At 40.5% G+C, this 19,346-nt stretch overlaps 1 protein-coding gene and 1 long non-coding RNA gene across 2 annotated transcripts; one reads left to right on the top strand and one right to left on the bottom strand.

Moving 5' to 3' along the window:
* The first annotated feature begins 961 nt into the window (after positions 1 to 961).
* LOC148189312 (uncharacterized) lies at positions 962 to 14,407 on the top strand. The gene is made up of 4 exons (XR_015776772.1): positions 962 to 1,269; positions 1,685 to 2,751; positions 2,996 to 3,029; positions 11,421 to 14,407. It is a non-coding gene; the product is annotated as an uncharacterized LOC148189312 (long non-coding RNA).
* On the bottom strand, positions 14,153 to 19,315 carry LOC121943622 (homeobox protein otx5-like). Its single transcript, XM_042487187.2, has 3 exons — positions 18,563 to 19,315; positions 17,110 to 17,261; positions 14,153 to 16,781 (listed from the first exon to the last, which is right to left on the bottom strand). The coding sequence occupies exons 1-3, from the start codon at positions 18,660 to 18,662 to the stop codon at positions 16,149 to 16,151; spliced, it is 885 nt and encodes a 294-aa protein (XP_042343121.1). The 5' UTR covers positions 18,663 to 19,315; the 3' UTR covers positions 14,153 to 16,148.
* Positions 19,316 to 19,346: the final 31 nt, after the last annotated feature.

A 19,346-nucleotide genomic window follows, 5' to 3' on the forward strand; every position in this document is an offset into this window, starting at 1 on the left:
TGTTTGTTTTTTATCCCCCCCCCCTCTCCCGCTGTCTCTCTCTTTCTTTCTTTTTTAATTTTTTTAATGTATTTTTTTCTACAAATTTTCAGGTAATTTTCTCGTACTGTTGTACTTATTATTATTATTATTATTATTATATTATTTTAGTAATTTCTCACTGATTTTTCCAGATTTTTTTAAAAAAAAATTATTATTTTGTTTTCATTGCCCTTTTCCTAGCATTTTGAAAGAACTCCTGACAATCTGCTCAGGTGCCTTAGGGTTAACTTTGTTCATCGGAAAAATTGAGTATGTGTGCTTTTACTCTAGAGGAGCATCACGTCAGACTATGATGATGTTACCACTCATTGGCAGTGTGCTGATCTAATTGCTGAACATATATATATATATATATATATATATATATATATATATACTGTATATACTGGACCGTACATGTTCTTACATCTGTAGAGAGTTTGTGCATAGTTATCTGTCTCTAATTGTATGCCTTTGTCCATGAGTGTTTGAGTGTGTGTGTGTGTGTGTGTGTGTTTGCGTGTGTGTGTGTGTGTGTGTGTGAGTGCGCATTCGCCTTCCCCAAGGTCTGCATAGTGGCGCTCCATCTGTGGCACTCAGGGGATTAAAGCCAATCTGTCTGTCTGCCGCTCAAAGTGCTGACCGTCAGACCAGCACCAGATTAACACAGTGCTGGGATTGGTGGGGGGGTGAGTGGGGGCATGGGTGAGGAGAGATGATGGAGAGATGGGGTGTGAGTGGAAGAGAGAGGTGGATGGATGTTGAGGAAGAGAGAGACAGAGATGTGTGTGTGTGCTGGGGGAAGGTGGGGGGCAGGTTGAGAGGTCAGCCCGAGATTAGTACAACTGGTACAGTGTGTGTGTGTGTGTGTGTGTGTGTGTGTGTGTGTGTGTTTGGGGGGGGTACGGACATAGGGTAGAGAGGGGACAGACGGGGAAGAAGGAAGAAGGACAGATGTACAGTATGGTGGATTGATGGGGGTCGTAGTTCGTACACGCTGAGGTACTGTTCGTGGCTGAACCAGTCAAGAAATGATGAGTGCAGTTTTTGGTGGAGGATCACAGAAAGACAAAAACTGTTTAAAGGTCCAGTTTGTAAGATTTAGTGGCATCTAGTGGTGAGGTTGCAGATTGCAACTAACTGAAACTTCTACGTGCCGAACTACGTCGGCTGACGGGGAGACGTGTATGGCCCTATCTAGAGCCAGTGTTTCGTTTGTCCATTCTGGTCTACTGTAAAAACAACATGGTGAGAGGACTCGCTTCGTATGTAGATATGAGCAGCTCATTGTAACACCTCAAACACACTGCCTGCTTGAGCAGTGTGTGAGTGTCGTCGAACCTGTTGGTTGTTTTGGGTTTTTTTGTTTTTTTGTTAACAATTCAGAGCGAGCAGCGCTGGTCAGGCACGTCTCAGCTGTTTGTCAGCCGCAGCAGAGAAATGGTGGCTTGCTGATTTTTTCATGATTTTCTGCAAAAAGTAGACAGTGAAAATGGCATTTTGATAATTATATTGACTCAATACTACCTTTTATTACAGTTTTATTGTCTTTATCTGTCACTGAGATGAGGAAATACAAATATATCTGTTTTACTTACTTACTTTCCTGCTTCTGTTTTAAAATAAAAGTCCTCAGAAAATGTCTCTGTCTGTCTCTCATCAGAAGCATCACAGCCACGACATTGCCGGTGTGGACACCAGCGTGAAACATGCTGCAGTCCAGCAAGTTTGCCATCACATCTGGATATATTATATTCTTTTGCTGCTCCCTATAGTATCCCCCTAAATCCTACACTTTACCTTTTAAAAAGTTGAAAGACTGACACACTGTAACCTGTGAATGTTTATGCTTCCCCTGTTGACATCCTGCAGGAACAGGAGCTTGTGGAGACTATGTTGTGCATGAGACAATCATAATCTTACCAGAGTATTTGTTCAGCTCTTAGTAAGTTTTCTTGAAATCTTTGTTTGCAACTTTCATATGAACATAAATATTCTACAGGCAACTGAATGATAAAGGCCTGCTTCAAACAAACACAGCCTTACTATGTGGCATCCAACCACATCTAAAAGTATCTATATCATATGAACATTTGATGGTGGTGGTAAAGAAGGGCATAAATTGGAAGGTAAATCGTTCAAATGTGGATAAATGCAGGGTCATACATATAGATAATACAGGTAGTGCGACTGTACTGGGACCAGCAATGTATTAAAGAACAGTTGTGCTGGTACAATTGTATTCATGCTAAAAAAAAAAAAAAATCAGTATTGTAATAAAACACGCCCAAGATCAAAGTACCCTCAAATATGCAAACCATCTCTATCATGGTGCAAATCTATTTAAATTTGCATAATATCAACGGCCTGTTCTTCGTACACTATGATAATATCAGCAAACTATTAATAAACTATTATTTGGTATGTATTTCAGAAACAGATGCAGTCATAATTGCTGGGTAATTTGTGCATGTTGTTGTCCAATCGCAAGTCTCTATTTGATCACGTGACAAGACGACGACACTCCTGCCAGGTGAGGCACGCCACGATATCTGTCAACACCGACGAGCTGAGCACACCTAAGCCAGCGTCAGGCCATTCAAACACAAAAGTGAAGACAGGAGAGAAAAGACCTAGAGGAGAGGTTGAAAAGCTCCCTAAATTGTATTTGTTTTTCGCCTCTTCACGGGACAAGCCCCTCGCGGCAGCCTTCGGTGTGTCAACAAACAGGTAAGCTAACGTTAGCAGCAAGCTAGATACGGTTAGTCTAAATAATCATAACATTAAATTATTGTTAGACATACATTTTAAGACAAGGCAAGCATGTGTTATGTAGGCTAAATTGTTGGCTGCTAATAAATTTAAGTATCAACAAGGTGGATAGTTAGCCTGTGAATTATTATGGAAAGCTAACTAATAGCCTATTAAATGCTAGCTGTTCCTAGCTGTTATATTTACATGTTTTCGGTTGCAGGTCTAACCAGTCAGAGACAGAGGCTTTCAAATAGGTGAGTACAAGTGACTTTTAAGGGGGTTTGGGGTATCTGTTGGGTCGCCGTGCCCATGTTTTAAAGGTTGCTATGTAGGAGTCAGGTCGCCGCCGAGCACCTGTGTTATTGTGTTTGTCTGTGTAGGTGCGCGTACTGTGCGCGTGCCGCTGTAGCTGCCAGTTTTCGGGACATTATGTTGTTTGTTGCTAAGTATTGCAGCTCTCTTCTCTCTTATTTACTATAATATCTCGCATTTGTGTCGAGGAGTGCAGTTCTCACGAGGTTGTTGTTCTGAAAATGCCTAAAAACGTTCGTGGTCATTTCAGCAGACAGTGAAAAAGACATCTTCTCTGCTCTCAGGTGCTTGTTGTCACGTTTGTGAGCTTTTAGTGTCGCAGTATTATCCGTGTTTCTGATCACTTGTCTGTGACCTCCATACTCTGTAAGTACTATAGCTGAGGTAACACATTCCCACTGTGAAATCCAACACATTGTTGGTACTGTAGGGCTATTTATACGCCTGATTGTGTGTGCATAATCTAAGTGTGTGCATATATATGTGTGTGTGTGTGTGTGTGTGTGTGTGTGTGTGTGTGTGTGCTTCATAATTAACAAGCTCCAGGGCCTGTCATAATTGACTGCACTGGGGCCGGTTGTTACTAACTTCCGCCACTGGATAAGGATGCTTAGTTGCAGGCTATATTCAAACTATTACATTTTAATTTAAAAACAAATAAATATTGCTTTGTTTACACCTAAGGTGCATGCTCATCTGGCTTTTTTGAGAACCCCTCAAAAGGAGGCCTTTGAAAATGCATGCTTACCCAGTTTTAGTTTGAAAACTAAGATGTGTTGCGTTCTGGTCTGGAGGGGCAGAAACAGCGACGCAGATGACCCACAAATCCTCATTTGCTTCCCTATTGGGTCTCATCATCACTCCGTGTAGAGCCACATCATTGTAGTTGATGAGAAGTTATTTTATCTGTTATTTATTAGAAAAATGATTACAGAACAATGTGCTTGAACACAGCTACCCAAATGAGAATTTTCTTTCATCACAGATAACATGGATAATGACACATTTATCGAATGATACTGGCACTTTTATAAAGTATATTAACTGTACAGGTGTCAGACTCAGAGCAGACTGCGTACATCGGCACATGCATGTTCAGTGTACATGAATGATCATCTGTTTTGAGATGCATGAACGGAGATTATTTCTGAACAGTGTTAAAACGCTTGTGTGTACAGAAATTGTTTGACAAAGCCTTTTTTAAAAAAAAAAAAGAAAGGAAAAGCCAGTGAATCATCCAAATAAGGATTTAACAGCACACACTCCAAGGTTCCTCACAAAAAGTGACAAAGTAGAGTGAAAAATAAAAAAGATCAGGTCAGATCCTGACTTATGCTCACACCTTCACACAGATGTCCAATTACTGCTGGACATGGGTGTTGGCAAATATTGTTGGACCAACCAAAGTACAGGTGGGATGATGGCGGTAAATGAGAGGGACATGTGGGTATCTTTTATGTGTGGTTTAGGGTTTGTGGTCATGGGAGGGTAGGGGTGGGGGGGTGAGCGAGTTCAGACTAGATGAGCACACCACTAAGATTAATGTAGTGTACGAGTGCAGAAAGAGACATGGTGAGTGGGGGGGCTGGGGGACCCGAGGGTGGGGGAGTGGAGGGAGTCGGGCATGGCTCCCAGGGATTAACCATGTTTAGCCATTAGCACAACCTGCTAGTCAACTGGTAACACAGCGGGGCTCAGTGGAGCCTAAAACACAAGAATTATAGCTGTTAATCAAACATACAGTTTCCTAATATACAGTGTCTATACATAATACAGGTATTGATAAGACCTGTGAAGCATAATTACACTTGATGTGCAATTTGAAAATCAGAACAACAAGCTAAAATCTACTAAATGTTTGGCGCTATAGCTCACATTATGCATTCATTTGATTCAGTGTTTATTGCAACAAAAAGTACTTAATGCAACTTTGTGTCTCTGATCCAGAGTTTGTAGAGCAAAACTGTTTGTACAGTGTGTGATTCCACTTTCAATTGTAAAAATCCAAAACACCCGACCAAGCCTTGAAAAGAAAAAAGTCTGCACACATCACAAAGACTACAGCTAAATCATTAGAATAAAATACAAAGGGGCACCCGGTGGATCAGTGTATGGATGCTGTATGCTGTGTCCGGCCTCGGCCCTTTGCTGCATGTCATCCCCTCTCTGTCCCCCTTTAATGCTTGAGCTATCCTATGGAAGAAGGCATAAAAAAGCCCCAAATAGTCCAAATAATCTTAAGGATTGAGGAGTGAGGATTTTTTTGTTTGTTTTGCAAAAAAATATTGCAAACTTAGTTAAAATTCTTAAAATTGCCTCTTGTCCACGATTGAAAAAGTTGAAGTGCTGGACACACGATGTCCTTTACCCAGCAAAGTCCAGCTTCAGTGATTGTGAGCTGGAGGTTTCGAGATCATTTGTGAACAGTTGTGCAAGCTGCACATCGGACCATGATTAGTAATGTGATGTCATATACTGCCCATGTACAGTCTGCCTTCAAGTAAAAAAAAAATAATTTCTATTGTCAAACTCTACACATACAGCACATTATTCTGCACAGTGAAGCTCAAACATCGCAGTAAGGAGTAGGGGTCGACAGATTATTGGCCTGGACGATTATTGGGACTGATATTTAGCATTTTGATGATTATCTGTGTTTTCTTTCAATGATTGCCGATAAGAGTAATTAATGAAAAAGTGTGCATATCACACTCAACCAACACCAGGAAAGGCAGTCTGCAATACAAGAAAAGAAACTGTCAGCATGGGAGGAACTTCTACTCTGTAAAACCCCAGGGAGCTATTTCTATTCATTCATTTTTTAAATTTAAATCTTCACTTGACTTTATAAAAAGCTGCAGAGAGCTGCTGCATATAATGTTGAAAGTTTCAGTTGTGATTTGCTAAAGGCATTTAAACAAAGTTTTGTGTTGGAGTTTGTGATATTCCAAATTCTAAATTTCGACATAAACATTTTCGTTGTTATTGTAAATGCACATCGGTCGACCACTAGTGAGAAGCAATGAGCAGAACACATTTTTGACTAGACTTAAAGTGAGGCTGTAAAGACATGATTGGAGCTTTTTCAATTTTTTTTTTGTTTTCACATTCAAAAGTTCAATTTCACTTGTAATTCAAGGCTGTGAGTTGTGTTGCTCTGTGTGTGTGTGTGTGTGTGTGTGTGTGTGTGTGTGTGTGTGTGTGTGTGTGTGTGTGTGTGTGTGTGTGTGTGTGTGTGTGTGTGTGTGTGCTGGCCTGTGTCTCGCAGGCCATGTGCTTCTCTAGTCACACTGCTATCAGAAACAAGAGGGGAGGGAGCAGAGGAGAGCATACTGGATTCCCTGTGGACTCTCTCTGTCATTATGTTGTGTTGTTTCTCTACAGCTCCCCCCGTTGACCACTAGTGGCATCACACAAGACACACATGAGTCAGGCAAAACACAAATCAATAGCCTACTAAAGAAAAAGATTTCAAAATGCACAAAATTTCTGGTTATACCCCCCACCCCCACAATTTTCCACAAAGGATGCTGAACAGAAGGTACTTGACAACAAAACAACAAATGTTGTGTTTAATATACTGTTATGATGGAGGAAGGGGCCCTGTGAAACTGAAAAACACAGGTTCTTTCTTTTTTTGTCATTGTTTTAGATTGTATTGGAGTTTTTAAGGTTTTTAGTTGTAGTACATTTTCTAAAATGCAGTTTTATTAATTCTGAAATCATGTCCTATCTTATGGCATAATAAATCATATTTGATGAAAAATAGTGATGAGAAAAACGCCTGGGTGACAAAATGGGCTTCCAATATCTTTTAGTTCACTGAATGTACAGTATATCATGTAGGTCTGTATCAGATCAGCCATATGGCCACTGAGTTTTAAGAGTCCTTTTATATTAACATATAGTATAATATTTGCAAATGATTGGAGATATGAAACAGGCTTTAGCTTTGATGCCAGAGGTTTAGTACATTGAAAACTGTATTTCGTCAACAACAAAGGGAATAGAAAAAACACATACAGTATAAATTCATATAATGTCACTCAGTAAATATTTATGTGCCTGTCGGTTATAAACAGAGCGGTTAATGTGTTTGTTGTCATCAGTACGCAAACACAAACTGGCATGTAAACATCTACAGTCTCACAGAGATGGAACAAACATGTTGACTTGTTGTTTCCAGAAGGTGTGTGTGTGTGTGTGTGTGTGTGTGTGTTCCTATGTGCCTGTGTGTGCTGGCATGTGTATTTGTGTGAGAGTGCATCAGTTTGCGTCTGACTAATATTTTGTAACTTAATGGAGGCACCCCCTGACCCCCACCCATCAGTTTGTGATTGGTCTGTGGCTCCAGCATTGAGGATTAGACCATGTTTCCCCACTTTATGTCTCTCTCTCTCTCTCTCTCTTCTCTTTTCTGTTTCTCTCTCTCTCTTTCTCGCCACATCACATGATCCGTTACATCACGGGATTGAGGTCAGAGCTGGATTAGGGCGAGCTACGCGAGCGAGAGAGGCAACGCTGGAATTACTGAAAGTGAGGGAGGAGATGGGGGGGTTAGTTCAGATGTCCTGCAGATGAAGAGAGAGAAGAAAGGAGAGATGAGAGAGATTGGGACAAAGAAAGAGGAGTGCAGGAAGGCAAGGGGGGGGGGGGGTGAAAATATGCAGAGGTTTACACTAAAAAGGGGATTGAGCAGTGCAGTGGTGTTGGTGCCATGGCTGATGCTCTAAATGCAGGAAAAGTGTGTCTGACAAAGGGAAGCTCTGCAAGAAAAACACGTGTAAAATACATTTACATAAGTTAAAAGATGTATTCGCCACGCTGAAAGTCAGATAAAGAAAACAGCAACAACTATTACATACAATGACATAACGTCTTTATAGACCAATGCAGAATTATCATGGAGGAAACGGAAAACATGCTGACTTTCATCCCAAATTCTCATCCCAACATATAATGCTGATGTTCAAAATAAATGTTTTGACACAGTTACTAAAAATTAAAAATGAAATCATAATAACAAAAAAGTAATAAAATAAATAAAATGTGCCCATCCATTTATGCCAGAAGAAGGACGAAAGGAAACAAGAAAAAAAAATCAGTTTTATCTGTGATTAAAGCTAAATGATCCAATAACCAGACTTCAAAAACAGTTTACAACTTTCAAACATGCATGTTGTCAATGCTTGTGTAGTGGATGGATCTGAGGATTTAATATTACCGTCAGTTTACTTACAGCAAATTTATCTCCATATTATTGCATGTGTTGAATGCAGGTGTTGATTACAACCAGCAAATGTAGAGTTAAGCATGAAATGTAAAATGCATTATTGCAATAACATTTAATAAAATACGGTAATGAGAAAGTTAAATAAAGTACTTGTATAATGACATTTTTAAAAGTATTATTATAATTTTATAAATGAAAGCAGGATCCATGGTGCTCCACGGCACCTTTCACCACGAGGAACTATTCTCATCGAGCTGGAAACAAACAGCTGTCCAGGTGTGTGTGTGTGTGTGTGTGTGTGTGTGTGTACCTATCTTTGTGTCTCAATTCTTTACGTTTTCAGAGGGTCACACATGTTGGTTTGGTGTTGATTTTGATAACAGAATGTGCAGTAAAATAGTATTCTGGCACGTGTAAATCCTGGATGGTTACAGAAACTCCAGAACAAAGGACAAAAAAAGAAACTGAGACAAATAAATTACATCAGTGTCTTTGTCCCGGTGAACACTAGGGATCTTAATTGACCCTGTGCTGGCACAGCAGAGATCAGGGTGAACCTGTGAGAGCCAGACTGCAGATTAAACTACATCACACCGCCATGAAACTGGAACTGGACATCCTGACTGGGCCAGGAGTTCTTCTGTCCTGCTGTCCAACCAAGGTCATGTACAGAGTGTCACACTATGAGGAAACATGGCTCGTGATTTTTTCTGGAGAGTGAGGAGCACGCCACCGTTGGTATTATTGTAGAAACTAGACAGAAACAGAGACAGCAGCATCATCACTTCTCCTCTGTTTTCCTGTAACTTACAATTTCATCTCCCCCGTACAAGCTGTACTGTTTGGTGAACTTCATATGTGTTATGTCAGAGTTTGTTTTTTTTTCTATTTTTATTTGCAAGAGGTCAGAGTTTAATTAATGATACTTTATGTCCCATGATGCACTGGGCCTGCGAGAGCATCTGTCACTGAGGGTACATTGGAACCAATTTGTCATCTGGAGAGGGAGAAGGCTTTAATCCCGCCGATGAAAAGAGAAATGTCCAGAGAAAGATGCACATACAAGTGGAGAGACAGGGGAATGATGAGGAGAGGGCACGGAGAAGAAGACGAGGAGGAGGTGGAGGAAGAAGAGGAGGACGAGAAGGAGGAGGAGGAGGAAGAGGGAGACAGTAATCCCGTCTAATTCACTTAGTGTTGCGCTGAGGGAGCAGGACACTAAGAGGATTTGGGACATTCTCTAAATTAGATCAGCAAGAATAACAAACTGCAAGGAGAGGTGGAGCAGAGGGGGAAAGGGGGCACACTGGGAGAGGTGGCACGAAAGAAGGGGCAGACGAGGGAAGGTGGCATGAAGGAGGGGCCCTGGGACAGACGAGAGAAGTCACATGCATGAAACATCTGAGGACAGACGAGGAACAAAATGCGTAAAACGAAGTTTCTTGCCAGTTTGATTAAGTTTTACAAAAAACAAAACCAAAACCATTGCTCCCACTTCCTTTAACATTTAATGTTAGGCGCCCATTTAACCTCCAAGGAACTCAAAGGTGAAGAGTGTGACTCGTTGTGACTTGTGCGTGTATCATTTCAAAGTAAAGCAAAGCAAATTTGAGGAAAAACAGCTCAACAAAACTTCACTCACTGTCTCTGATCACGTTTGATATTCCAACTGGCACCAAATGCCAAACTCCCCATAATCCAGGCGACTGTTTTAGTCCAACATATCATTAATCTGCCGCTCTAAACTCTGACTTTTACTATTAGTGATATTAACTAGGTGTTAAGTTGTAATCTGCAGTAAAGCCCTTAGCAGAAGTGTATGCTGAGGTTGACAGTGGCTGGTTGATCCATTCATACTGTAATACTGATCCTGTTACCACTACTAGCTGCAGATCACTCACACCTACTTACACTGCAGGACTATGTGATTTAGCAGCATTACTGAACCATTACAAAATATTATTTGATGACTTATGCATGTGATTATGTTGATTTTTTTTTAGTGCATGAACAGTTTGATAGTTATTTGGCAATAGCCATAGATTTAAAGGGAATTATTTAGCTTATTTTCAGGTTCATACTTGTGTTGAAGGTTTATGTTTGGACACTTTTATGGTCCAAAAAACACCATATTGTTGGAACACCTGTATTTACCTGTATTGTTACAGGTGAATACACACACACAAAATTTATTGTAATAAAAAAATCATTATAAATTATATAAAAAAGGCCAATAAAAGGTTATTGGCCTGCCCAATTATCAGGGCCAATGTTTGGCGTTTTCCTGATTTTCTGTATTGGTGTTTTATTTTAATGATCGCAGATAAAATTAATTAATAAAAAAGTGCAGAGAAAGTGTTAGCACGGGAGGAGGAGCAATTTTTATTTATTCATTTTAAATTTAAATTTTCACTTGAATTTAAAAAAAAAAAAATTGCTGGGAATGAACGGCTACAAACAGCTACTGCTTTTACCTGGTCTGAGTTTCCACGCAACAGCACAAAATGTTCCTCAGTCTACTCTGAAATTAACCCATGGATTTCTTTGTCATTTTATTCTTATCCAAAGAGATTTTTAGAAGATATTTATTTTTAGAATTGTGTATGTCTATGCCATTTTCTGTGTAAACCTCTTCTTTTGTCTGTAGCCAATAAACGCTAATCAGTAATAATAATAATAATAATAATAATAATAATAATGATGATGATGATGATAATGATGATAATAATAATAATAATAATCTGTTTGCGTGTGTGTGTATTAATGTATATGTGTTTGATGACTGTGATTGTGTCTGTACATACAGTATTTGTGCATGTGTGTGTGTGTGTGTTTGGGCGTGTGCTCAGCGCGTGCATACTTGGTGGCGTTGGGATTAGGAATCGATTAAGAGGAAAATGGACTGCAGGCAGGAGGGAGGAAGAGGGAGGAAGGGATGAAGGGGAGGCCGCTCGGCTCTGGCAGCAGCCTGTGGCATGATTACAGTGTGCCTCCAGAGCAGGCTGGCCACCAGCTTGTTTGTCGGGGATTAGAGAGACGAAAGAAATGAATCATATTTCTAAGTCCTGAGTGTATCTGTGTCTGTGTCTCTGCGCTTCAGAGTCCATATGCTGCTGCTGGGGGATTACAGGAGCACGCTGGCTGTCAAGCACAGGAGGGGTCCATCTATCTATCCATCTATCTATCTATCTGTTTATCTGTCCTTCCATACGTCCCAAAATATCAGTAGGCCGGTTTCCATTAACCCTCAAATTGTGGAAATTGAGATTGTGATTGCGAATATAAAATACGCTTAATGGATACATGTCAGTTTCGAAAAAACTCCCATTTCTCGCAAAGTTATGACACTCGCATGAGGTGGTAATACAGGCGATTCGAAAAAGCCATATTTTGTCAAACTGAAATGGAAACTTTGGCTATGCACTTGTCGGCAAGAACTGGCTCCTTCGGGCATGATGCAGCAGGCGCTTCCAGAGATGTTATTGCATCGCATAACTTTTCAAAAGTTGAGTGAATTGTCCCGAAGTTTTGATCCACAGTTCCTCTATGAAATCGTGGACTATCACCTCCCTGAAGTCCCTCATACGTGTATAAGAGGCTTGACTTTCCATTATCGCTCGCATAACATGCCTACGTCACCTTCAGTTGGAAATAATGACTGGTGCAGTGGCTGCAATAGAAATAAACCTGCGAATATTTTGAACATCCTTCGCCATGCTTCTTGGAATATTACTACGAGAGGAAAAACGGAAATGCAGTCATCTCACAATTGTGTTTTATCGACATTTTGAAAATATTGTTACATTTTTTCACAAATCTATAATGGAAACCTGCCTAATGACACCAGAAGTATAAATATGTGTTATCAGTAGCATTTACATGTATGACATGGTAAATGAACGCTCATTAAAGCCCAAGCCTGTTAGTCTGCTGCACTTTGTAATGAGCTTTTGGGCTCCGTGGCCAGAGTTGTGCTGTGTCACCACGAGGCTGAGCCCAGCTCTGTGTTCTCAGGCTAAATCCCAGTCAGAGGGCACAGACTCACTGTTGCTTTGGCAGTCTGAGTAGAAAGGTGCAACAACCAGCCAAGACAAGTATTACTGGGTGTGCCGTAGTGTAGCGGTGATCAGTACTAAGTTATCTGTCTGATCGTGTTTAGCTGTGTAGTCCCATTAAACAATTCGCAGTGTGCAGTGAAGGGTGCCACCAAGTGCACCTTCAGACTTGCAGATTCAACATTAACTGACAGGCAGTGATTAAAAGTAAAGAAGGAATTAGTATAAAGAGCAACAGTTCACGTAAGTCAGCAGGTTGTTGTGGTGGATGGTTCCAAAAAACACAGGACTTTCCCCCAGGAAACTTGTGTTTGTGTCTAATGTTAAACCAAATAAACTTTAAGTCATTGTAAAGTACATTGTCACCATAGATCTTCTCCAAAAGCTAATTTTGTAACTTCATATTAAGTATGTTTCATTAACTAGGCTATGTTACTTTACGTTAAGCACTATGACAACGCCCAACCATGTTTTCTTTCCCAAACCTAACCTACATAACTTTACTTGCATAAATTGAACCAGCGTAACTTTACATTGAGTATATAACTTTAGGCTATGTAACTTTATGTTAAGTTTGTAATGTAATGCCATATATTTGGTAATATATTAGAGGACACACTCTATGATGATATTTGAAGGTATTTTAGTCTGGGTTTCTCATGATCAAAATACCAGCATTAATGACCGCTACTCAAACAAAATCTATATAAGTCCATAGCTATGCTAGCAGCTCTGTAACACTTAAACATATTACAATTCCTCCCATGTGGGTAACATACATATCTGCAGGCTACCAAATGTCAGCAATCCTATCAACAACGCGCTTGAAAATAGTTATTTGATAATCACCATTGGGATATAGTCTGTGTTGGCAATGATTATCTGTACATTTTAGAGCAATCCATTCAATCCGAACCAAGTAATGGAGGACAGACTGACATTGCTTCACCCAGAGCCATGCTGCCGGCATGACCTGAAACACCAGCTGACGGCAGCGAGTATACCATGTTGGGTTGGTCTATCCATCACATTTTCTTCTAGGTGTATTTTGTCATTGTGATTTGTTCTGTTTTTCAAGATATCAAGCATCTCAACACTATGAATTAGGGCAATATGGCCTAAAAATAAAATATTTTTATTTTTAAACTAAACCCAATTCATGATTTTAATTAATTTCTTTTTTCTTTCTTAAAAACAAACTACAAAAGACAAAGAAATTACTCTAGGTATTGCTTTTATTTTAGCAATAAAAATGAGCAAAGGCAAACTGCATTTCCCTTCTGTAAATTAAGTAAACTGAATTTGCTTTTTGGGGTTATGGGCATTTTGTAGTTTCAGGGGAGTGGGAGTTGTTTGCATTTGCACTGAAAGCTGCAGTAACTTCACAAATCATATTTACTTGAATTCATTTATATCATATCGTCAGCAATATGCAGCATGACTGCATCAGTAACAGCTTTGCACCGGGTCGCTTTCCTCTCATACAGGACAAAACAGGAAAATGATGATGATGCACTAATGTCGGCTGCTTTTTACCGGGTGTTTGTGGGCTGACGGTCTTGTGCATCTCAGACTGAGACACATTTCTCCGCCTCCGCTGCATACCTCTGTTTGAGATGTTGAAATAAATCAGCCGTGCTGCTGCCTTTAGCTGCAACAGCTTTTAAACAAACTTTGCAGCAGACTGTGGTTTGTTCCAGATCTGACGCCACAAAACTGATCCAGTTCTAAACTTCTAAACAGTTGAAGCCAGCAACTCACAGAAGACAATGATCCCAGAGTTTTAATGAAGTTGTTTAATGTCTCAGAAACGTCATAGCTATCTAGCGTGGTAGTGGTGAGACTGGTCAAACACAGGAGACAAATGAAATATACAAAATAATTCATGTCAGAAAAATAAGCAGAGAAGATTATAGTAATGCAAAAGATAAAAGTACAGTAAATGATTAAGAAGCATAAACAGCATTGTATCCTATTACTGCTACTTTTATTGGATAAACCCCTGAGTTTGAAAAAAAAAAGAAAAGAAAAAGAAGCAGAAACCAGAAAAATATAAACAGAAAAAATAAAAAGTTGGCAGTTTTATAGAAATTAAGAGAGAGATTCTGTTGGGTGGAGCGCCTGCGTAACAACTCACTGCTGATACCAGACATGATTGCATTTTCAAGTTTTAATATTTACAAAAGAACAACAAAAAAAAGTATATTAGCAATGTCCGTGTCAGCTGAAGACATAATATTAATGATAATAGTAATAATACTGATAATAACTTCAAAACAAATTACCACAAATTTTACCTCAACGAATTCACAATTTTTTAAAAGAAACATAATATTGTTTAAGTCTAATACAAAAAAAAAATCAAACAATACATCAAACACATAAAGTGGTACCCATCACATCTTTACAGGTTGGAGTTGAGAGAGGCACCAAGCTCTCTGTGCAAAGGGGGGGCTGCATGGCGGCCCAGTCCCTTCCCTTTCTCTGGTGCAGTCTTCTCTCCTATCAGATGCCTCACCAGAGATGTTTATCAGCAAAATATTTCATAATAAAGTCATTTGTAGAACTGCTTTAATAATCCGCTAACTTCATGCAAACACTGAGATGGAGTGGGGGGAAAGAACTCGGCTGCCAACAGCCACAATGTGACCATTGTTGCACAAATTGTCTGGAAGTGATCCTATTAAACTAACAATGCACGAGCTATTCTGCTAATGATTTCAACCATGCTCAAAGGCAACAGGTTTGTACTGCAGTCACTTCAGTGACTAACTCTACCCCCTCGGCTTGTGTCAGACACAGGCTGCAGGGGGTCAGTATCACACAAGGCTACTGGGAATCATCAGCTTCTGTCTGCTATACATGTTTTCAATGTGATATTTAATTAGTGGCCACCCTGTAAAGACACCTCCTGAAGATGTCGGTGTGGGTTAGTTGAGTTGTTTGGCTCAAAGCTTTTTGAGTCGTCTTGCTGATGAAAAGCAGCTTTAGAAAAGAAAAACATCACAGAAAATACAAGACAAAGTCTAGAAGGAAGAAATAAACATGAGCGTGGGCTCTAGTCAGTTCTTGTGCTTAAACGTTGATTTCAAGGCTCTCTATGTGGTAAACTTGTAGGTAACTGAAACTGTTGTGCTCTGAAAAGCTCTGCTTCAAATGTGGTCCGAGTGGAAGATTGTCAAGCTGTTTCTGAATTCAGCTCTATCAAACAAATCAGATGGACAAGATTTCTAAAAACAAAACAAACAAAACTACTGCGTCATCAATCAAAATCATTCAGCGTGTGACGTGGGGCCACCTTTGTTTATGCATGTCCACTTCAAATTCTCTTGTCATTAGTTATATATTTGTACTGTATTTGAATCACAACAATATCAGCCCTAACACCACTCAGCTGGTGAATTAAAGCTGTTGTTCTTTCTCACTATTTAGATTTTTTTGTTTTCCTTGTACACAACCATTCCTTGATTTCAAGGCCTATTTCTATGTTGCTTAACTCAGGATCACTACTGTCATCACTTTGTTACAATCACCAAGCCAAGCATCAACAGATCAGTTTACCTCCACACTTATTTTTCTGAAACAGCAACAACGAAGACATTTATTCAGCTGATTCGTTCTTCAGCTGCTATGATTAATTGATTTCTGTGTCCCAAAGTCTCTTCCTTCTTTTTAAACACACCAAAAGTAATCTGGGCTTGTTCACCCTACTTCGATTCTGTTCAGTTTCTCACCCCTGTCCCCTTCCCTCCCCATGTCCCACTTGTTGTTATTTACAAGACCTGGAACTTCCAGGAGTTCTGGTCTTTGTAGTCCAGACAGTCAGTGGCATTGAAATTGAGCTTCCAGGCAGCTTGGTCCTTGTAGTCTAGACAGTCGACGGCTCCAAAGCCCAGTGAGGCCGCTGTGTAGCCCTGGGAGGAGAGCGAGGCGGGGGACTGGCTGAGAGGCCCACCCATCGAGGAGGCTGTGATGGGGCTCAGGGCACCTCCGGTGCCCGACAGCTGCGGGTGCATGGGGGACAGGTAGGAGCTACAGTCCAGGCCAGTGAAGTAGGAGGAGGAGCCTGCGTAGCTCTGGCTGTAGGCCGGGGCCTGGGTGTAGGTCATGGGGTAGGTGGTGGTGCGCTGCATGCAGGGGGTGGTGGAGGCAGACAGGGGGTCTGGCAGTGGGGAGATGGAGGCTGGGCTCCAGATGGACACGGTGGCACTGGCAGAGCTGGGGGTGATGGCGGTGCCTGGAGGAGGGGGTGGAGGGCTGTAGGGTCCATTGGTGGGGTTGGCACTGGCCTCAGTGTTGGCATCACGAGCAGGGGATGCCTTCTTTTTAGGGGGCCGTGGTTTGGACTGGCCTGTGCTCTGCTGCTGCTGCTGGCGGCACTTGGCACGACGGTTCTTGAACCAAACCTGGAGGATGGCAGAGGTGCATCAGTGAGGTGGAGGTCAATTATAAGATCAATATTTCGTCATCAAATCCATTCATTCAAAGAAACAGTCAAATTGTATTTCTCTCTCTCTCTCTCTCTCTCTCTCTCTCTCTCTCTCTCTCTCTCTCTCTCTCTCTCTCTCCCTCTGTCTCTCTGTCACACACACACACACACACACACACACACACACACACAAACATTTAATTATTTTTTAGGAGAGCCAGAGGTTTTATTTATTTATTTATTACTACATTGATTAAGATATTACATCATAATTCTAAAACTCTGTATGGTTTGTAATGTGTTACCTGGACTCGGGACTCTGGCAGGTTGATCTTGAGGGCCACCTCCTCCCGCATAAAAATGTCTGGGTAGCGGGTTTTGGCAAAGAGAGCCTCGAGGATGTCCAGCTGTGCGCGCGTGAAGGTGGTGCGCTCCCGGCGCTGTTTGCGCGGGGTGCCTAAAGGAAAAAAAACCCAAACATTATTATTATTATTATTATTATTATTATTATTATTATTATTATCGTTAATCATCATCCTTGTGGTGTTTTAAGTGTAGATATTTAAATGATTCTGTCTGAATATAGCTGCACCATTATGCATTTGTGTTGATTCAAAAATTCAACGCATAAATAAAAATGGAAAAAATATATATAAGAATGTTAACACAGTTTAACAGGCCGATAATTTGGGAGGGAAATCACAAATTTCCAATCTATTTTAGGCTTTAAAAATCCCTTAATCTTCATTAAGACAGGATATTGTTAAACAGAACTCCATAAAATGTAATTTCAGTGATTGCTCATGAATAAAAAAAAAACGAAATTATTTGTTTCTCTTAAATTCGCAAATAATAAAACGTTAATTCAGCCTGATTCTTAATTTTTCCAAAGTCGATTTTTGTAGATATTATTTTTTCATATTATGTCTTGCAAAATACCCGACGGAGTTTATAAATTTTAGTCGTTAATTTTCATCGGACCATTTCGGCCTCTCTAATGATTGATGCTTTTTGTGGTATCGAATCAAATAATAATGTGTTATTGTTTAATCCGTCAAAACTAAGACGGTTTGAATCGAAATATACAAAGTTGAGAAACGAAAGTCACTCCAAAGCATTGAATCATAATTTTAAAAATGATCTTAACTCTCGGTTCAAACGCTGATCTGCGACAGAAGGCCCGACACGCCTTCTGTCATCGGTGCCAAACCTCGGCATAGTTTCATTCAGTATCTCCTCTCAAGGATGGCAGATGCTGTTAAGGCCCCAAAGCCCTTCCAGACAATATAAGAAGTGTTCATTCATGTAAAAAATCACCATGGCATAAAATAAAATACAATAAGCATCCTTTGGTAAATAGGTTACATGATAAGAGCAACAGATTGGAGTCTGTTTTGATGTTAAGTCTGTGTGAGAACAGGCTGCGTTTCTATTCACACACGATTTTATTGTTTTTTGACTCTATAATCCGCTGAACTTATAGGTCAAGTGAACACATGTCCTGATGGCTAAAGAATCAGAGACATCTATTCATACTTATAACGCATAAACCAACATCTACATTTAAAAAAAAATGCATACAAGTGAATTTGTCATTTTTTACTGACCATTTTACGCGAAACATTACGAGACTTTTTGTGAATTTGATCAGTTTCTGCATTTCGAAATTAACAGTTTTGGCATCAAACAACATTGAAATTACAGTTTAAAATTATTAGAACAAAGATTCAGTCATAAGTAACAGGCCGTTATACTTACTGGGGTATCCAACGGCGGCGGAGTGGAGCAGATCCATGCCCGGGCCGGACAGCGTTAACCCGTTCACGGCGTAATGGGGTTGCTTAATGTAGGACATCATGCCTCCTGCTGGCTTTAAAACACTCCCTCACTACCTCACTCTCTCTCTCCTTCTCTCAGACCGGGGGCCGGGTCTCCTATAGTCTCCAGGGGGTGTCTCTCTCTCTCTCTCTCTCTTTCTCTCTCTCCCCCTCTCTAGTTTTTTTTTTCTGTCACTCCCTCCCTCTCTGTTTTTCTTTTACCCTGGGTTGTTTGTCCCTTAATTGTTGTTTTTTTTTATTTTTCCTTGCCGGCCTTGTCCTTTACTGCCTTTGTAGGTTATACTTAAATGTCGAAGCAGACACCTGCAGCTGTAAATGTAACGGTATAGTTCGCCTTTACACCTGTTTCAACCTGATGCGTAAAAACGCCACTGATTTAGAGACCGGCTATTTATACGCTCACTCTATCCAAAAACAGGACAACAACAACAACAAAAATCAACCCAAGACTATAAATGAAGACACTATAATAAAAATGTATAAAGTCTAATTACACAAGACCCGTGCCAAGACGCAGTTTCTCCATCCAAGTCGTGCGTAATTGCGGTGCGCACCGACGTCGCCAGGTGACAGACTGAACTAAAAGCAGCAGGTCCACAGCAGTTTGGTCCGCTGCGGTCTGATGGGTGCTGAAAATCGTAGGGGCCCCTGGCGGTACCTGGTCCGTGAGGAGGAGAGGATCTTGATCTGCACAGTGGACAAGT

This window comes from Plectropomus leopardus, chromosome 6 (assembly GCF_026936395.1).
Source record: "Plectropomus leopardus strain MGB_pleo_1.0 chromosome 6, ASM2693639v1, whole genome shotgun sequence".
In the NCBI taxonomy this organism is placed as follows: domain Eukaryota; kingdom Metazoa; phylum Chordata; class Actinopteri; order Perciformes; family Serranidae; genus Plectropomus; species Plectropomus leopardus.

Excerpts from the sequence above, each read along its gene's own strand:
- LOC121943622 (XM_042487187.2), bottom strand. The coding sequence starts at position 18,662 with ATGATGTCCTACATTAAGCAACCCCATTACGCCGTGAACGGGTTAACG. Across the intron at positions 17,262-18,562 it reads CGCCGCCGTTGGATACCCCA|GCACCCCGCGCAAACAGCGC; the intron begins GTAAGTATAACG and ends TTTTTCCTTTAG. Across the intron at positions 16,782-17,109 it reads TGCCAGAGTCCCGAGTCCAG|GTTTGGTTCAAGAACCGTCG; the intron begins GTAACACATTAC and ends GCCATCCTCCAG.